The 21,250-nt window shown below is 47.5% G+C and overlaps 1 protein-coding gene across 5 annotated transcripts in view; it reads left to right on the top strand.

The window, feature by feature from the left end:
• Positions 1-21,250, top strand: part of DCAF1 (DDB1 and CUL4 associated factor 1) — a 1,123,544-nt gene that overhangs the window by 953,075 nt on the left and 149,219 nt on the right. For all 5 annotated transcript variants that reach the window (XM_086938831.1, XM_086938834.1, XM_086938833.1 and 2 more), the window contains exon 22: positions 768-869. In XM_086938831.1, the coding sequence (XP_086794957.1) occupies positions 768-869 (102 nt within the window). The remainder of the gene's footprint in view (positions 1-767; positions 870-21,250) is intronic.

The following is a 21,250-nucleotide window of genomic DNA, read 5'->3' as shown; positions in this document are numbered from 1 at the left end:
TATAGATCAAAAACATATCCTTTAGTGTGAAAATATGTAATTGTTTACAATTTTTCTAAATGTTACATGGTAGCTCTGTAAGTGAAGGTTTAGGAAGGGAACTGATTTAACCCAAAAGCTCGGCTTTCAATGTTTTTTATCTAAGCTCAGGTTCTGGTAAGGGTGCCTGTTTGTATTTTAGTTGCCATGTTATGATTTCCATTCATCCACTGAATCTGGATGAAAGGGGATTAGTATATTCCGATATGTACCAATATGTAGTCTGAAATTCCCCCGCTCTACATGTGAATCAAACCACTCTCCAAACTCTAACACCTGACCCCACCTGCCTCTACGCCACACACACACTGTACCCTTTGGTGTAAGCATAGAGAAGAGGACAGCGATATGTAAGCCTACAGTGCATATATGCCTGGTTCTTAAAAATATAAATAAATTACTCCTGTGCATGTGTGTTCCAGTGTCCTTTCCTGCTCACAGCTTATTACAGGACTACCATTTTAATATTCACTAGTGTGATAATTGAACTGAGCTTCAGAGTGAATTATGGACTCTGTAAAGGAGAGTAGACCATTGAAGAGTAGATAGATAAAAGTAGAAGTGTTTCAAACCATCTTGGCAAGTTGAATATCTGGAAGATCGGATTCAATGAATTGGAAATATCCTTGTTTGCCTGCTTACAAAACACTGTCTATATGCTTGGAAGGGATTGGAAATAACTGTGCTGTTTTAATCGTAGCCATTTCCGTTTTTTTTGTGTGCCTCAGAACCAAGGTAGCATGGATGCCTTGAACATGGACACTGTGTGCAGACTGTATGAGGTGGGCCGACAACGCTTGGCGGAGGATGAGGACGAGGAGGAAGATCAGGTGTGTGACATTACCTTTAAGTTGCATCAGAAGTTTGTATATCTTTTTTTAAATATTGAAAACTTGCAAAGTATGAGTTACTAAGAGGTTGGTAAAACTACAACTAAATATAACAAGATATGTTGTCTCATAACAGATAAACAAGTACACCTGTGAAGTGTCAACTGTATTAGGTGAATGTAAAGGGAACCGGCAACCTACTATGAGGGCACTGCTTTCTAAGTTGTAAGGGTAAAGATAGAGGGGACAGGGCAAAATCATGTGAGCAATGGTGCTAATAGCTCTGGGCTCCAAGCACAAATCAGGATCTTGTGAAATGAGTTCCAAGATGAATCCCAAGGCCAACCATGACTGCAAAGGCAAGTTGCATGTTGCGGAGCATATATGGAAATCAAGGAAGTCCCGGTTGTAGTCAAGGGCACAACTTCGCTGTCTCTGTGGTGACGCTGCAACAAATTACAGAATTCAGGAATGCCCTGGGCCTCATTTTTTTTATACCCATTTAGTATGCTTTCAGGCTCTGCGGACCTGAGGTGACCTCCATTGTGTCTACTGCTGGCGGATCCATCCCCTACTCGGACTGCAACTCTACCACACCCAAAGTAAATTGTGCCACCAGACTTCATGCCAGCACCCCTAATGAAACTGCATCCTGCACCACAACTTCAAGTGTCGTCATTGGCAAATACACCGGTGGAAGAGCTGATTGTCCTTTAAGACTCTGAGGCGAACCCAAAGCGACCCCAGCTGACTTTACACTGGCCTTGAGAGTACCCTATTTCCGACCCAGAAATGCTACTGCATTCTATTAAGTGAATATGCCAATGATAACTCCTCTAGTAATTTCTATGAAGATGAAAATGTATTTTTGAATTTGCAGGACCCCAGTGAGTTGAATACATCCCTGGCCTCCAGTCATCATTATCTACGGTTGCCACAGAGGAGTGTACCTCCTTCCCAGCGGTGATGGAGGGCTGTAGGCATACCAGACTTGACTCTACCCACTAAAGGGAAGGCTAATATTCTCACTGAAGTCCTCCATCCAGGACAAGCTAACCAACAACTTCTTTTGTCTTTTAATGAGCTACTTACATACGCAATGTTGGGCACCCAGGCAAAGGCAGTGTGTTACCCTTCAGTAATTGGTAAATTGCAAAGAGACACTAGCCTGTCCCAGGGGTCCCTGCCTTCCTCCTCCAGCATCCTTCATTTGAAACACTGTTGGTTCAGACCTCCACCAGTCGTGTAAATCCCAGTGCTTTTCTGACCACCTCGCCAGGTATGGAGTCGAAACGCATGGAGGCGTTCGACAAAATATTCTCCTCTGGCCGCCTTGCCCTCCGGTCTATCAATACCACCTGATTCCTGGGGAGATGCACTTGCTCTTTATGTGGCCTGATGGTGGGCATGTTACCCACAATTCCAGATGATATCAAGCAAACCTCCAACATCTTATTTATACTTCTTAGTCGTCCGCTCACTATTCTATAAGGTACCGCTCACTTGCTTACTTATGTACCGCCCCCCCCCCCCAACCCTCCCCATCCTTTCTCGACGGATTTCAAGATCTTTGGCCACCCTAGCAGTCAACAATTCATCCGTCTTGGTGCTAGGAGATTTCAACTTCTGGCCCTCCGACCCAGCTGAATGTTCCACTTCTAAAGAATTCTCTGAAACCTTACGCTCCCTCAACTTCACCTCCCATGTCCACTCCGCCACTCATACTCAAGGTCACACCCTCGACCAGATCTGGTCTCTAAACTGCCCGATTGCGTCCCTGTCTATCTCCCCCTGCCCTTGGTCTGATCACTCATTGATCTCCTTTTTCTCTCATCTTGGACCGCCTACCAAGCCCTCACCCCCCCAAAAACATCTGGATCCGCTCTTGGGGTCGAGTAGACATGGCCTCTCTTACCTCCTCCCTTTCATCATCCACCCCTTCCCTTTCCGGCCTGCCCTCCTCAGAGCAAGCTAAATCCATCAACTCCTGGCTACTTTCAGCCTGTGATTCCATCGCCCCTCTTAGGCGGGCCCCCTCCAGACGGACGAACGACTCTAACCATTGGTTCAACGATGAACTGAAGGCTTTGAAACTTTCGGTCCGTCGCGCTGAACGAGCCTGGAGACGACAGTACTGCCCCACTTTCAAAACTCAATATACCTCCCTCTTGAAACAATACAAAAAAACTATTTTATCCATCAAAAAGGACTATTTTTCTTCCAAAATTCTAGTTGCAGAGAATAAACCCAGAGAAATCTTCTCCATTATCAATAAACTTGCTTATTCTGATCGAACCACTCTCAAACCCTCTCCTTCCCAATCCCTCTGTGATTCCCTGAACTCCTATTTTTTAGAAAAAATTGCAACGATCAGAGCCAACATCCCTCCCCCTTCCCCCTCCTTCCTTATCCCTTCCTGCCCCCCTACAGAGGCTCGCCTCGACTCTCCCTCTCCTAACAGAGGAATCTTTTCTCTCCCTCCTCCCTCTAGTTAAGTCCGGGTCCCCTCTTGACACATGCCCCGCCCATATCCTTTGTCATATATTCACGATCTGTCCTTCACCCCTTCTCACCTTTCTTAACTGCTCCCTGTCCCAAGGTGTGGTTACTCCTGCTCTGAAATCTGCTATAATTCTCCCCATCCTCAAAAAACCTGGGTCAGATCTCTCGACCCCTGCCAACTACCGTCCTATCTCACTGCTCCCGTTCCTTGGCAAAGTCCTGGAGCGACATGTCACCAAGGCACTCACATCCTTCGTGGAGGCCAACCAAGTTCTGGCTCCCCGCCAAGCCACCTTTCGCCAGGCTCACTCCACCGAGTCGGTTGTGCTTTCAGTGCTCGACAATCTTAGAGAGGGAATGGACACTAACACCCCCCAGGCCTTGGTGCTGCTCGACCTCTCCGCCGCCTTCGATACGGTGGACCACTCCATCTTACTCTCCCTTGTCGCGGCGGCGGGGATCGGCGGCACTGCCCTGGTCTGGCTTTCCTCCTTTCTAAGTGATCGCACTCAAGCGGTCCAACTAGGCGACTTCTCGGCTGAACCACGGAAGGTAGTATGTGGGGTTCCCCAGGGCTCTTCTCTCTCCCCCTACTTTTCAACCTGTACATAGCCCCCCTTATCTTTGCTCTGCAACAAATGGAGGTCTCCGTATATAACTATGCGGACGACCTCCAGCTCATTTTTTCTCTCTCTCACTCCCCTGACTCCAAATCTAATTTCCAGTCTACAATGCTCTTTATCCGGGACTGGATGAATCACAACCACCTGAAACTAAACCCTGATAAGACAGAGCTGGTTTTGACAGGTGGTTGCTCCAGTCCCTGGTCTTCCCTTTTTTGGCCATCTTCCCTTGGACCCCTCCCCACTCCCGTCTTCTTCTGTTAAAACCCTCGGCATCAAAATTAATAATCAACTCACCTTGCACTCCCAGGTGAGCTCGGTGGTTTCCTCCTCTTTTCTATCCCTTTGCACTATCCGCAAGGTTTCTCGCTTCTTCTCCTTCACAGCCCTGAAACTGATCGTACTTGCCATGGTCATCTCCCACTTGGATTATGCCAATGCCCTTTACCACGGCCTGCCGGCCTACAGCGTACAACGTCTTCAGCTGGTCCAGAACCATGCGGCCCTCTTGGTTTATAACCTTACGAAATCCCACCACGTCACCCCCCTTTTAAAATCTTTGCACTGGCTCCCCATTCGCGAACGCTCCCAGTTCAAGGTGGGCTGCCTTACCTTTCAGGCCCAGCTAGGCTCATCCCCTGTCTTTATCTCGTCCGAGATCACACCCTATGTTCCCTCCAGGGAACTCCGCTCCTCTTCTCAGCACCTACTTAGGGTTCCCCGCTTCCATCGTAAAAAATGGGGAGGCTCAAAATTCTCTACTCTTGCCCCCATTTTTTGGAATTCCCTTCCCATCCATCTTAGATCCACAACCCAATACTTGCCTTTTAGGAAGGCATTAAAAACCTTCCTATTTGCCAAGGCCTTCCCTCTATATTCTCTCAACAATCCCCCCGTGCTTTTTACTTCTCAGGGACTCTTTATACTGTAGCGCCATGGAACCGTCAGGTGTACGCGCGCTTTATAAATAATTTAAAACTCAAACTCAAGGTGCGGTGAGGTACTCAATTAGAGCGGTCCTGGACACTGAATGCCTGGACCAGTGTGGTACTTAGATGCCGTGCTTGGATGTGCCCCACTAGATTCTCTAGTGACGTCCAGCAGTCACTTATAGACATGCCATTCAATAGGTCCTTATCTTTGAAGACTTGGCGGACTCTGCTCTTGAATGTTTCAAAGACAACAATGCCCCTGTATGATCTTTTGGGGTCACCCTGCCCCTTTTGAGGCTTCAGGAGTGGTACCAACAGACGGCAGAACATTCCTCTACAACAGCAAGCCTCCCAATCCTTTTGAGGTAGGGGTAGGGGTGCAGGCTGCCCTTGTCAAGGCCCCCAGGGGCAGCAACCTACTAGGTTCCCAGCCCTCCTCCTGCAGCAAAACCACACCCTCGCTACCTCCAGCGGACGATCGCTCGTGGGAGGCCGGATCACCTTTCACCTGCTCAAGTGGAGAATCATCACCCAAAACCGATAGGTGCTTTAATTTGTGGAACACAGTAACTCCTAACCCCTTCTGTTACATCCCCTGGATATGTGACCCACAAAACACCTCTCGGAGGACCTCTTTCCCATACTATGTGGAGAAGTCCATGCTGCCTTAGCCAAGGGAGCCATAGAGTGAATGCCGGCATCAGAGACAGGCTGTTACTCTTGTTATTCTCTGGCGCAGAAAAAGGACACAGGCCTTCTCCCCATCTTAGATCTTCACCATCTGAATTTCTTGCTCCGGAAGGACAAGTTGAAGATGCTCACATGACCCAAGTCTGTTTGTCCTGGAACCAGGAGACTGGATGGTGGCATTGGTTCTTCAGAACAATATTACCTCATCACAGTCCCACAGTTGCCAACTGTGGATTCAGAGAGATCAGAAGCACTTTCAGTTCTCAGTGCTCCCTTTTGACCTTCGGCCAGTCCCACAGTGGGTGTTAAGAAAGGTGATGGTGTTGAACGCTGCCCTTTGCGTAGTTTGGGAATACTAGTCTTCCCATACCTCAACAGCAAGCTTCCTTCAGGTGGTCATAATCTAACTCCAGACAAGGCTGACCTATTGACATCTCTGTTTTTTTTTTCATCAATTTGCCAAAGTCACACCTGACGCCTTCACAATAGCTCCCCTACATCTGATCCATTTTGAATATGATGCTCTTCCAAGTCTTCACTCTGCCTCAACGAGCCCAGGCCTATGATGATCCAGATGATTCGGCCTTTGACCTGGGTCTCAGTGAGAGCAGCACAGAGGCTTCTTAGCCTCTTGCTTATGGGCCGCACCTGGTGGCACAAGCAGGCCCTGAAGAGGGCATCTGAAGTTCAGGGGGCTCTTCACCAAGGGATCCTTCTGTATTCTATCTGGGTGTCACTGGAGATCTGCAGTGGGGGCTGCTTGACTGCAATTGGGCCAGGCACCAACCCGTCTTTGTGCCCCACCCAGAACTGACAGTTGTGATGGAAATCTCGTTTGGGTTGGGGAGGTCATATGAGAGCAGGAGATGAGGGGATTCTGGTCTCCTGTGGAGTCCCAGGTCCACAACAATTTTTTTTTGTAACCTTAATTTATTCATTTCTGTTGAGGAAGTGCAAGAAGCATATATGCAGTTCATACAGTTTCAACAATATCTACACAAATTCCATTCTAAAGGTGGGTATCACTTGTTCTTGCAATGTTGCACCATACAATTATGCTTGTGCCAGAGTTTTCGTTGATATTGCACTGCAATAACATTGGAGTTAACTGTATAGATTGCATCGTAAAGTGATTTAAGGGATATTACATTACTCTAATCAACTGCCCCCCTCGCCCCCCAACTCCCCTCTCCAATAGTGGCCCTAGTCCTATACAATTATGCTCCTCACCTTTCATGTTGCTCTTTTAAGAGGAAGGCTGTACTAGCTCCACATCTTCTTGGTGAACTTATGGGCGATTTGCTAGACACTGAAAGCAGTCCTTCTGACAATCTGGGGCAGTGAGTACAGGTTTTCAGAGACAACACTACCGCCATTGAGTACTGCAGCAAACTGTTTGGCTTGGGTTGGTGGGCCCTTTGTCGGGAGGTGCTACACCTCTGGAAGTGGCTTAAACATTCAGAGCACTGTCCTGATCGGCCAGCCCGTGAAAGGATCTTTAAATGCCAGGAAGGACAAACTCCGCTGACATTTCCCAGCGGATCAGGAATGACAGTTGCACTCCGAGGTGGCACAGGGCATCTTCTGACTGTGAGAAGCACCCTGACTCAATCAATAGTTATCGCAGATAATTTGCAGTGTCCAAAACCTTGCGTGTTGAAGTTTCCTAGGCGATTCTACCTCTTAGAGGCCTTTCGCCTGGATTGGGACTTGAGACTCCTCTTTGCCTTTCTGCCCTTACTTCTCCTGCTCAGAGTGCTGAAAAGATCAAGGAAGACCAGGCATATTTTTTCCTTGTGGTTCTGGACAGGGCCATGAGAGTGTGTCATCCTGAACTTCTGGCGATGAGCATCTATCCTCCAGTTTGTTTGCATCTTCGTGAAGACCTCATGTCACCGCAGCAGGGCAGAGTCTTGCAACCAAGTCTGCATAACCTCCAGCCCCACCCATGGAAATTGAATGGCGACAATTGATGACTTTTGATCTCCTTCCCAAAGTAGCATGCGTTACCTTGACAGCCTGGCGTCTCACCAACAAAACTGTTTGCATGGCAAGCTTGGAGGAGTTTCATGTTCCTCCCATGGCATTCACCTTTAAAGACAAAGTTGTCTGACATTTTGTTGTTTTGTCTTTCCTTAACCCAGCAAGGCCTTGCTGTTGTGACAATTAAGGGTTATCTTTCGGCCTTTCTACTGCTGCCTGACCAGTCATCCCTTTTTATTACCTGTTTTAATATGTTTCTTAAAGGGCTAGATCCATATGTTCCCATCGACACGTTTTGTGATGCTGCAGTGGGACCTTAAAGTGATTTTCACCTATTTGATATGCACTCCCTTTGCACCCATGCACAGCTGCTCTCTTATGTCTCCCAACAATGAAGACTGTGTTCCACATTGCAATTAGTGCTGCTCAGCAAGTGGGCGACCTGCAGGTCTTGTTCGTTCAGCAGCCATGTACATCCTTCTTCCGGCTGAACTGGCCCTCCAGATGAAAGTGATTCTCTTGCCAAATGTCATCACCCCTTCGACATAGGGCAATCCATCACCTTACCAGCTTTGTTGCACCCACATCACTCTTCAAAGGAGGAGGAACGGCTCCACAGCCTTGACACCAAAGGGGCCCTCAGCTTTTACATTGATCAGACTAGAGACCATCGATCAGACAAATACTTGTTTGTGGGCTTCTCGGGTTTGAAGAAGGGGAAAGTGGTCTAAATGGCAAACCATTTTGTGATGGATAGTGCTATGCAAATTATCTATCACGGGCTAGCCAGGATGCAGCCAGAGAAAGCTTGCATGCTCATTCCTCTAGAAGTCTGCCAATTTGCCACAAGGGTGCCCCTTCACACGTTCATAAAGCATTATTGTCTGGACAGCCAGTTCCAAGTGGACCAATCTATCCAGCAGGATAATCTGGTCTGAGTCATCCCACAAACCCACCACCTTGGGAGGTACTGCTCATGTATCATTCACAATGTGAGGAAACTGTGGTTAGAAGTCTTTAGCGAAATAGAAAGTTACCTACATTCAGTAATGCCTTTTCTGGTAGACATTTCTCACGATCCCCCCAATTCCTCGTTATGTGGAATGGACTCGTACAGTCCACCATTAAGATCCCAAGTTAGAGATCAGCACACTGGCATACTCTGATTTCTATGGGCTTTGTGTCTGACTGCGAGCAAGATATCAGAAAGAAAATCTGACCGCCCACAGAGGTGGTTACGGATGTAGCGGTCCCAACGTTGTATCCAAAGCGGGTGAGGCCCAACTCAAAGCTGTATGATGCCACCTACCAGCACGCAATAGAGTTGCTATGAAAAATCTTCCAGATCCAGTCTGGCGCCTGGGGAAATTAAAAAAAAGTGAGGAATCTGCGATTAAAGTCTCTAGCAGAAAAGGTGTGACCGAAGATAAGTAACTTGTTCTTCTCCTTGGACTAGCCAAATGTTCTGACACTATCATTTCTATCAGCCTTTCTAGGCGTAAAGTGACAGTTGATCTTATTATCTATGGATGTGAGACTTGATTTTAGCTTTATTAAAATGGCATCTGTGGCAGCATTAGAAATAGGATGTTCCCCTTCATCCCTGTCCGCAGTTGTTTCAGGTGAAGTTGGTGTCTAGCCTGTGGTTCAGCTTCAATAAAACTCCAGTTTGCTTTGCTTGAGATCTATTTTGTTTACTTTTCAAGGTCTGCACTCTACGTCCGAAAGATCATGCCTCTCAAGAGGCCCAGAGATGTCTGGATCGTCTATGCAGTTGGAGGTGTGTTTCCTTTTAACCCTGCTTATTGTCTATCAATCGTGGGAGGAGTACAGAGAGCCCCAAAAATGCTGTGTGCTTTTGTTCCTCAGACTCTGTTGGTTACGGTCTGTTGTTAGAAACCTCCAAAATCAGTGAAGGACTGAGCAACCAACAATTCAAGTATGCCCCGCTGTTAGTTACTTGTGCCTTGTCCAGCGATGTAGCATGTTTAGGCTCGGGTACTACATCCCGTTGGCTCTTCTTCCTCCATGGACCGGCTCATTTCTCTGGTATAGGCCACAATAATTCTGAAGAGGCGCATTCCATCCTACAGGAGCGGCACCATTAGAATCTCCCACTCTGTCTTCTCTGCACCTGGCACTAGCACGAATCTCCCCTCTTCCACCATCAGGTATAACATTAAGTGGAGTTCTTCCCGATAGTTTAGAGAGGCCACTTAATTGAGAGATTAAGGTGGGCTTAAAAAAATTATTGGAGAGGGCGTGTAAATAATCCTGGGCCATGGAGAAGGTAATTGTGAAAAGATGAGGAAAGTGAGATAGTGGAGCAAAATATTAAGTGTTTGTGGTGGAGAGCAATAGAAGGGCTATAGTCTTGAAGAAGTAAAGAAGGAAAGATATGTCCTTGTTTTTTAGGTATCTGAGTGCAAGTCCATGCCACTTATTTTTATTTATCTGTCACATTTATAAAGCTCATTCTAACCAATGAGGAGCATATCCTCATACAGACGTACATTGAAAAAAACACGTTACAAATACCAGTAAAGTATTTAAAGTAGCCATTATTTAAAAAGTAAAAGAGAGGCGTTGTATAAAAGCCTTATGGTCTGAAAGATCACTCTTTGTTTTTGCATAAGCCAGTGGGGTGACATCGGTGGGCTGTGGTCATTGCGCTTCAGGTCCATGAATAGACCGCTCAGACAGTTTTCCTCTCTTTTGAGATTCCCCAGGGTCTATGAAGGAAGACAACAACTTGTTCCATTGCAGTAATCAGTCTGCAAATGACCATAACAAACACAAGTGCTGTTCTTTTTAGCAAAAGCAGTGGTGATAGTATTCCTCAGATGATGCACGCATGGTGAAGTGCTTTGTGACGTAGTTAATCTGTAATATCATCGACAGAGTGACACCCAGGATAACACCTAGAGTTTTTAATTTTTTTTGTTTAAGGCAATGTTTGGCTCTTTGTAAGAAACCTGGGTCAATGATTATGGTTCATCCATCTGGGCCTAAGAGGAGGATCACAATCTTAAAATCAGAGCTTGTACCCAGGCATCCAATTTTGGAAACAGGTTTCGCAATTCATGTTTTCGCAACGGTCTTCTTGGTTGCCAGGAATTTCTTTAATGCATTTGTATGTCATCAGCACATATTTGGTGCTTAAGAAAACCTTCAAAAGGGATTTTGAGGGATACGCCATATAGACATTAAAGAGAGCTAGTTATAATAAGGACTCTTGATTTGATATCCATAAACTAGACTACCTGCAAGGCCAATTTTACTTCATGGTATCTGCTGGACAGGAAAGGGGTGAACACTTATTTGTCTATTCCTCTTAAACACAAAAACTGATGAGAGGATGCTTACAAGAACCAAGCTTAATGAGCCCTAATAAGGGCACAACTAGTCCTGTCTTTCTTGTGTTCTGATTCTGGTAAGTCCTTGCCTGGTAGTTTAGGGTTGACTTGTTCCCATTGGAGCAGGGGCAAGACCTATTTGCTTATGTCTGGGTCCAAACTGAGGTGTCATGGTGGTTGAAAAATTATGGATTGTGATGCTGCGCCATGAATTGCCAGTGGCTGAGATTATTCCAAACATTCCATTCACCACTTAGTTTTTGATACCCTATTCTTCTTGCACCACAGTTTGTTGTAAGCCAGTTTTAGAGTATACTCTGGTTGATTGTGTCAAATACTATTTTGAGATCAACGCAAATGCTTTTCCCCTGGCCCTTTGCATTGAGATTATTTTCCTTGTTCTTGAGGGATGTCTAGGTCCTACACTAGGGAAAAGTACCCAAAAAGGGTGGAGTGCCCTCATATAGCTAGCTGGAGTTTCTCTCGCTCTCGCTCTCTCTCTCTCTCAGTTGCTCTTCTTGTGATTGTGTCTCCCCATCCCTTCTGCCCCTCTACACCGGTGATCATGCCCCCTCCCTTTACCTGTGCATGTGCTTCCTCCCTTCAACTCCCCCCACTCTACTGGTGCTTGTGCCTCTATATGCCACAGTAATTGTGTCCTTCCCAAGCCACCACTTCATTACTCGCTCCTAGGCACACCATGCTACCAGAGCATTAGTGCCCACTAGTGCTTCTGTTCCTCTGTCACCCTTGTCACTATTGCTTGTGTGCTCCTCACGCGCAATTAATACTTGCATGCTCCCTCCAAGTTACTAGTGTGTGTGTGCTTGCTCCCACAGTCACTAGCACCTGTGTGCCTGCCTCCACATCATGAATTATTACGTGTTGTCTCCAATACTACTGGTGCTCCCAAGCCTGCACCCATGCTACGTCAATGGCTGTGTTTCTTGCTTGCCTCCCCATGCCACCAGTACTTGCATGCCTCCTGCCTATGCCAGCATGCCTTTGTTCCTTCACCCCACAGAAATAGTCTATGTGCTTCACACCATGCCACCCAGGTCCTATGGCCTTCTCCTGTGGCGGAGGGGCTTGAGTGCCCCTGTTGCCAACAAGGCCTTTGTGCCTCATGATGGGCACCTTCGGTTGTGTGCCCCCTCGCCTGCCTCTTGTGCCTGCCTGCCCCTGTGCACCATCTGTGCGCGCTAGCCCCTGTGTGCTACCCGTACTTGTGTGCTGCTGAAGGAAAGAGGAATTTTGTTGCAGTTGTCCTCCCACTTTTTGACCTCAATAGATCTACTAGGTGTTGGTTTTCGACTGCCCGTACACTGAAGCCTGCTAATCAGGCTCCAGTGCAAGTGCCCTTTCCTTAAAGGAAAATAACTATTCAATTGTACCACAATTGGCAAAGACCTTAGCCCCCCTTTAAGTCCCTAGTAAATGGTACCCCTGATACCTAGGACATTTTTATTAAAGAGGGTCCCTAAGGATTGCAGCATGTATTATGCCACCCTAAGTTACCCCATACAAGTTCCATGTAGGTTGCCTTTGCAGGCTGCGTGCAGACCATGTATGAAAACATCACTTGATGCACTCACTGTGTGCCATGCCTAAGTCACTGCGTATAATGTATGTAGATCTGAAAGAGAAACGTTAGTGATGGATTCCCTACCTTCGAATATCCCCAGGCGTCAGACTGGATCCTGAAAGTTTTTAGTCAGCAGTATGCCTGTGCATCGGTAGGTGGCGTTGTGAGGCTCCGTGTCCTTTGCTGGCGTGGTAATTGCTGAGATGACGTCATGGAGACTACTTAGGCGCTACCCATGCGCGCTGATGTCAGTTCATTCTTTTTCCGTGCCAGCAAGCGCAGATCCTGTTAGAACACGTACCCTAGTAACTTTTTGACTGACTTTTTTGAGACTTTTGTTTCTACTTCTTTTAAGTCTTTGACTCCTGGTCCAAGTGCAAGAGTTTCTTGCCGCCATGGACTGCCTTTTCAGGCCTAGGGCTCCCACTGGCGCGCCCTCGGGCCCTGTGGTCCCTATTGAGGACCCTTGTTTGCCGGCGGCAGCTCCGGCCCCGGCGCCGTAAGGTCCTCCGCCGGCTGCTCCGGCCCGACGCCCCCTGTGGCTCCGTTACCGGTGACGCAATGGGTTCCGTTCGTCCCACCTCCGCCCTTGCCCGAGTTTCCGGGCAATTTTGCTCTGACTTGGGACCCTAATTGGGACATGGAGCCGTTCCAGACGCCGTTGGAGCATTTGTTTTCCCCTGTGCCTCCCCCGCCGCTGCCGCCTGTGCCTCGTGCCGTGGAGGAGGGGGATGACGGAGGGGTCAGAGGACCCTCTTGCATGGCAGTGCAAGTCTGAACAGGAGTGGGCGGAGGAGTCGGAGGATGCAGGTGGCCTTGACCGCTCCTCTGAGCCTGGTTTTCTGTCTCCTCCTGATGTCCTGGAGGAGGGCGCTACATATACTGTGGTGCTCGGTAGAGCAGCAGAGGCGCTTGACCTTGATCTGCTTGCTGTCACTCTCATAAACCAACCTCCTAATTGAAGTTCTTCAGCCAGCGGCAAGCTCTATGGAGCCTCTGCTTCCGTTCAATGGGGCATTAATGGATGTTTTGATGGGCACCTTGTCTAGACAAGCCACAAGGGTTCCTGGGGATAAGAACTTGGCCAGGCGTCATCGCCCGGCACCGGGTGACCCTGCCTTTTTGACGAACCTCCCAACTCCGGAGAGCCTCGTCATCCAGGCCTCCACTTCCCAAAGCGCATTGCCTACACCCCAGCCGAGTAAGGAATCAAAGAAGCTGGAGTAGTTTGGCAAGAAATTGTTTTCCTCTGCTAGCTTGGGGCTGCGGTTGGTGAACACTGCATGCCTCTTGTGCTGCTACTCTCACGCTGTGTGGGACTCGGTGGCGCAGACGCTGCCCCAGTGTCCGGAGGAGGTTTGGGCAATACTTTCCCAAGCTGTTGCTGAGGAGAAAGACGCTGCAACGTTCGCCATCCTGTGTAGGCTGGGCACCTCGGACTCTCTGGGTAGGATGATCTCCACGACAGTGGCCCTCCGTTGGCACGCCTGGCTGCAGTCCACAGGGTTTTCAGGGAACATCCAGAGTTCCCTCATGGACATGCCTTTTGATGGTACTCGCCTGTTTGGCGATAAGGCAGATAGTCCCCTGAAGTGTTTCAAGGACTCTCGGGCTAAGGACAAGTCCTTGGGTATCTCCACCACATATACAACAACAATTAATACCTGGGGGTCTGAGAACAAATAAGTGAGTCAGACAAATCGGATCACTATACCAAGACTACGCAAAGTAACACCAGTGAGAGAAAGTTGGTAACTACAGGCCTAGTCAAGGCTCAAGAGTATATGGAGAAAAATAGTTCCCATCAGAAGCCACACTGTACCGCCCTCATTGTCATCATTTGGGTTCTCCTTACCCAGGAGACAAAACGGCCAGTAAGTTGTTACCGTGACCGGAATGTGGTATGCGGGAAGTACAGAAAAGAATGTAAGTGGCTAATAAAAAAGCAGTGTATGGTGGTTAGAGTGAAAAGTGAGGGGTAATAGTAAAATTAGGTGAACTGGGTAGAAAAAAGAAATTTATTAATATCTCCCAATCCCTAAGATTAAAAGGCAGGTGTGGGTGCGGGTTTTAAATAATAACCGCACTTTATAGTGGTCAACATGTTTCTGCATTACAAAGAAAAGAGTTTCTAATGCATTCTTCAGGACCTTGTTGGAAATACACTACTGCTTTGTGAATAATAATGAAAAATAATGAAAAAATATCACCTGGGTATCCCAGGCGTGCTCAACCGTATACTGTTAATGCATAGTGGCATTGGATCCAAAACGAAAGACAAACAAACAAATAAACAAAGAAACAAATGAGCATGAATAATTACTCAAGTAGTTCCTATTTCAAAACATACTGAAATTGCAATATGTTCACTCATACCAGGACACAGTCTCTAGTAAACACTCACCCGTGTATGTTGGTTGAGAGGCTTCACCCCACCTGGCTGCAGTGCAGGTAAAAGGAGCACCGCTCTAAAGATAATCATAAAACATTTACAGCGCGGTTTCATTAGGAGAAAGGAAATAAAATAGAGTTTACTTGGAGACAGGAGGTAGTGTGAACCTCCAATGCATCGTTTGATGGTTAAATTTTAGACACCCCGCCGTGATATAGCAAGCTCAGAGAAGGCAGGTACCAGATGTTAGCGCATAAAAGGTCTGCCAAATTATACAGTGACCCATGCGTTGGGTTAAAACAGGGGCTGCGTGGCTTAATGATGAAACTCAGGAACGAGTTGGCACTATGATAAAATGCCGTGATTGGATACTGGTAGATGGGTATCGTCTCTGCTACTGCCATGTGATATGCAACACCCTTTGTCTCAGAAAAGCGGAGAGCCCATTAGTAGCGGTAACTTCTCCGTGTGAGTATTAGCAGGCTTGTCAGTAAGCGCCGCGATGAGCGCAAAGCCTTTTGTCTCAGAAAAGCGGAGAGCCCATTAGGAGCGGTAACTTCTCCGTGTGAGTATTAGCAGGCTTGTCAGTAAGCGCAGCGAGGAGCGCGATGGCAAGCTTACCTTTCCGTCGGTGTCTCCGGGCAGTCCTCGTACTGCTTGGGGGGGCACCGGCGATGAATCGCAGAGCTTCTTTGTAAACTCGTATTTTGCTCCCAGGGCGTCACGTGACCAGGTGCGGTCACGTGGTGCAAAGAGTTCTGGGATTTGTAGTTCAAAGCGCAATTGCGCTTGATAGTAATTTGAAAACCAGGGTTCGAACAAGGTGCATAGTTCGAAAAATTGGCGCAGGGGGGTACACTACCTAACTGAGGCAAAATGTGTCTGTGTGGTTAGGAGCAAGCCCCTCCCATGTGTGTTACTAATACACATTGGTGTTGTGGAGGTTATTAAAAGGTAGAGACAATAGTTCGATAGGCAGCTAGCAACCACACTCGTTTAGATGTTTTCGAGTGGTAAGAAATGACACTATTCAAAGCACCAATCAGAGGGACATCCAGGGTATTGGCTCGTTGAGGCCCTCCTTGTCGCTATTCAGGCGGTACACCCATTTTTGTTCAATTTTAAACAGGAAACGACTGACATCTGCACATGAGTCAGGAATATGCGGTTGTTCTAAGACAGTCCAGCAGAAGTCCTCAGGACCATGACCCTTCTCCAAAAAATGTGCTGTTAGGCGAGTAGCTTGTTTCCGACAGCGCACTGTACTTTTGTGTTCTTGGATGCGCGTCCGTATTCTCCTGGTCGTCATGCCAACGTATCGTAATGGACATGGACACGTTATCAAGTAGATAAGATTACTGCTGTTGCAGTTCGTGAACTTGTTTTGTGTCCATGGGCGGTTGGTGCCTATGTTCTTTAGAAAAATAAGATTGCATTACTTTTTTTCCAAACCAACAAACTTGGAAACCGCCACTAGAGACAAAAACACTGGACTGAAGAGACCTTCTTCATTCAATCCACCGAGCGCTGTCTTACCTCCCAAGGTTTTGACTTTTGAAACAGCTGTGGAGAATGATGTCGCACACCTCTACAGAACAGAGATCAAACCCTTTATGAATCTCTCAAGAGATGAACAGCTGGCCTTACGCTTACTATCATCCAATGATAGGATTACTATCAAGCCGGCCGATAAAGGCGGAGCCACTGTTATCTTAGACACCGAGACATATAGAAACGAATGCCTCCGGCAACTAAGTGATCGGAAATCCTACCTACCTTTGAGAGCAGATCCAACAGAAGGATTACAATCCAAAATAAGTACCTTAGTAGAGGAAGCTACAACTGAGGGTTGGATAACATCACAGGAAGGACAGTACCTGGTCACCAAACACCCCACGATTCCGTACTTCTACTGCCTTCCCAAAGTGCACAAACCACAGAGGCCGCCTCCTGGCAGGCCCATTATCTCAGGGATTGGGTCGGTTTTGGAACCACTCTCGACTTTTGTCGATTATTTTCTGAACCCAATGGTTAAAGCAATGCCAACATTCCTACAGGACACGAAAGATGTCTTAAGACTCCTTCCAACAATACAATATAACATCGAAACTGACATCTTAGTATCGTTTGATGTTGAGTCTTTATACACATCAATCCCGCAAACCGAGACCCTAGAGGTTGTAGGCACATTGTTGGAGCAAAATAACCACCAATCCATTACTCCAACACACTTCATCATGCATTTAGCGGAGATTGCTATGAAAGAGAACTACTTTCGCTTTGAGGATACCATTTACCTGCAAACATCTGGGACCAGTATGGGCAGTGTTTTTGCGCCGAGCCTGGCGAACCTGTACGTCCACAACTTTGAGCAACAAGATGTCCTAGTATCCACCAATCCATACTTACCATCACAACATGTATGGAAACGTTACATTGACGACATCCTGGTGGTGTGGCGTGGCACAGAAGAAGATCTAGTGTCATTTCACAGATGGTTGAATAGTAAGAACACCTACCTCAAGTTCACCATTGAATACAGCAGAACATTGTTGGCCTTTCTGGACCTTAGGCTACATGCCACTCCGACTGGTATCGAATCGGAGTTATATCGCAAACCAATGGCTAAGAATGCACTATTGCGATATGATAGTTGCCATCCGCGAGCCCTGAGGGACAACTTACCTTTTGGTCAGTTCCTCAGGGTTCAGAGAAATTGCTCCAACAAGGAATCTTTTGAGACCCACTCGAAGAATCTGGAGGCCCAACTGAAAGAGAAAAACTATCCCAAGAAAATCATCCGCCAGTCCAAAAAGAGGGCGTCCAACAACAACAGGGAGGCCCTACTGGAAATCCTCCCACCTAAAGAAAAGACCGATCGCATTGCTTTCGTAAACACCTTCAACAGTCGATCGAACCAGATGCAAAAGATCATAAAAAAACACTGGTCTATCCTGAAAACCAGAGGTGATGACATCGCCTTGCCCATTTTTGCCTACAAGAGAGGACCAAATCTGAAAGACCAGCTAGTCCACACACGCCCACACAACAAGGAAGTGAGGCAAGTGGGTACCCTATGGGACTTACCACCTGTGGTCGGACACCATCCGTGTGGGACTTGCACCGTCTGTCCCCAGACCTGCAAGTCCACCGAGGTCGACATAGGCACCAACCGCCCATGGACACAAAACAAGTTCACGAACTGCAACAGCAGTAATCTTATCTACTTGATAACGTGTCCATGTCCATTACGATATGTTGGCATGACGACCAGGAGAATACGGACGCGCATCCAAGAACACAAAAGTACAGTGCGCTGTCGGAAACAAGCTACTCGCCTAACAGCACATTTTTTGGAGAAGGGTCATGGTCCTGAGGACTTCTGCTGGACTGTCTTAGAACAACCACATATTCCTGACTCATGTGCAGATGTCAGTCGTTTCCTGTTTAAAATTGAACAAAAATGGGTGTACCGCCTGAATAGCGACAAGGAGGGCCTCAACGAGCCAATACCCTGGATGTCCCTCTGATTGGTGCTTTGAATAGTGTCATTTCTTACCACTCGAAAACATCTAAACGAGTGTGGTTGCTAGCTGCCTATCGAACTATTGTCTCTACCTTTTAATAACCTCCACAACACCAATGTGTATTAGTAACACACATGGGAGGGGCTTGCTCCTAACCACACAGACACATTTTGCCTCAGTTAGGTAGTGTACCCCCCTGCGCCAATTTTTCGAACTATGCACCTTGTTCGAACCCTGGTTTTCAAATTACTATCAAGCGCAATTGCGCTTTGAACTACAAATCCCAGAACTCTTTGCACCACGTGACCGCACCTGGTCACGTGACGCCCTGGGAGCAAAATACGAGTTTACAAAGAAGCTCTGCGATTCATCGCCGGTGCCCCCCCAAGCAGTACTGAGGACTGCCCGGAGACACCGACGGAAAGGTAAGCTTGCCATCGCGCTCCTCGCTGCGCTTACTGACAAGCCTGCTAATACTCACACGGAGAAGTTACCGCTCCTAATGGGCTCTCCGCTTTTCTGAGACAAAAGGCTTTGCGCTCATCGCGGCGCTTACTGACAAGCCTGCTAATACTCACACGGAGAAGTTACCGCTACTAATGGGCTCTCCGCTTTTCTGAGACAAAGGGTGTTGCATATCACATGGCAGTAGCAGAGACGATACCCATCTACCAGTATCCAATCACGGCATTTTATCATAGTGCCAACTCGTTCCTGAGTTTCATCATTAAGCCATGCAGCCCCTGTTTTAACCCAACGCATGGGTCACTGTATAATTTGGCAGACCTTTTATGCGCTAACATCTGGTACCTGCCTTCTCTGAGCTTGCTATATCACGGCGGGGTGTCTACAATTTAACCATCAAACGATGCATTGGAGGTTCACACTACCTCCTGTCTCCAAGTAAACTCTATTTTATTTCCTTTCTCTTAATGAAACCGCGCTGTAAATGTTTTATGATTATCTTTAGAGCGGTGCTCCTTTTACCTGCGCTGCAGCCAGGTGGGGTGAAGCCTCTCAACCAACATACATGGGTGAGTGTTTACTAGACTGTGTCCTGGTATGAGTGAACATATTGCAATTTCAGTATGTTTTGAAATAGTAACTACTTGAGTAATTATTCATGCTCATTTGTTTCTTTGTTTATTTGTTTGTTTGTCTTTCGTTTTGGATCCAATGCCACTATGCATTAACAGTATACGGTTGAGCACGCCTGGGATACCCAGGTGATATTTTTTCATTATTTTTCATTATTATTCACAAAGCAGTAGTGTATTTCCAACAAGGTCCTGAAGAATGCATTAGAAACTCTTTTCTTTGTAATGCAGAAACATGTTGACCACTATAAAGTGCGGTTATTATTTAAAACCCGCACCCACACCTGCCTTTTAATCTTAGGGATTGGGAGATATTAATAAATTTCTTTTTTCTACCCAGTTCACCTAATTTTACTATTACCCCTCACTTTTCACTCTAACCACCATTCACTGCTTTTTCATTAGCCACTTACATTCTTTTCTGTACTTCCCGCATACCACATTCCGGTCACGGTAACAACTTACTGGCCGTTTTGTCTCTTGGGTAAGGAGAACCCAAATGATGACAATGAGGGCGGTACAGTGTGGCTTCTGATGGGAACTATTTTTCTCCATATACTCTTGAGCCTTGACTAGGCCTGTAGTTACCAACTTTCTCTCACTGGTGTTACTTTGCGTAGTCTTGGTATAGTGATCCGATTTGTCTGACTCACTTATTTGTTCTCAGACCCCCAGGTATTAATTGTTGTTGTATATTGTGTTCGGGGCACAAATCTGGTCGGTCGGTAAACTTGCCCTTAGACCCTTCTCAATTGTTTGTTGGATGTGTATCTCCACCACATGCCCGGCCACGTCTACCTTTCGTTCCTTTCGTAGCACCGGAAGGGGCGCCCCTACACCCTCGTGCAGCCAGTAGCCTGCGCAGAACCAACCTCAGCGCGGCCGCGGACGACGTGATAGCCTCCGTGGCGGCATAGGGAGGTTAGTTTGTGGGTCATTCAACCTCTGCTCCCGCAGCATCCGCCTCAAAGCCTTCCTAGTCCAAGCTTTGGGGTGCACCCCATGCCAGTGAGCGGCAGGGTTCAACATCACCTCCCCAACTGGAGCTCTGTCACTACGGAGGGGTGGGTGCTTCTCCCCCCCCCTCACGCCCCCCTCCACCCCCGCCATGCCACCTCAGTTCCACTGCTTGTCGGGGGGGTCACTTTGCGCTTCTCCAACAGGAAGTCACGGCCCTCTTGGCCAAGGAGGCCATCAAGCGCGTTCCTGGGCCAGAAGTAGGATGTGGTTGTTATTCCCACTACTTTCTGGTCCCCAAGAAGAAAAAAGGGGGCCTGCGCCCCAGGAACGGCAATCGCTTCCTCCGGAAGGAGAAGTTCAAGATGTTGACTCTTGCTCAGGTCTTGGCTCCCCTCGATCCTGGAGACTGGATGGTAGCTTTGGACTTGAAGAACAGGACGCATATTTTCACATTCCCGTCCTGCCGGCCCACCGGTGTTACCTGCGATTCACGGTAGGCCAGGAGAATTTTCAGTTTGTCGTTCTCCCCTCCGGAATTACCAGCACCCCTCTGGTGTTCACGAAAGTAGCGGTGGTCGCAGCTCATCTGTGCAGGTCAGGGGTGTCTGTCTTCCCCTACCTCGACGACTGGTTGTTGAAGGCGAGCTTGCCCCAGGCAGTAGTCACCCACCTTCAGACTACGGCCGACCTCCTGCATTTGCTATGGTTCTCCATCAACGTGCCAAAGTCGCACC

This window comes from Lissotriton vulgaris, chromosome 9, assembly GCF_964263255.1.
Source record: "Lissotriton vulgaris chromosome 9, aLisVul1.2, whole genome shotgun sequence".
Classification (NCBI taxonomy): Eukaryota; Metazoa; Chordata; class Amphibia; order Caudata; family Salamandridae; genus Lissotriton; species Lissotriton vulgaris.
Note: the sequence above shows the minus strand (reverse complement) of the source record. Positions and strands in the feature narration are given on the sequence as shown.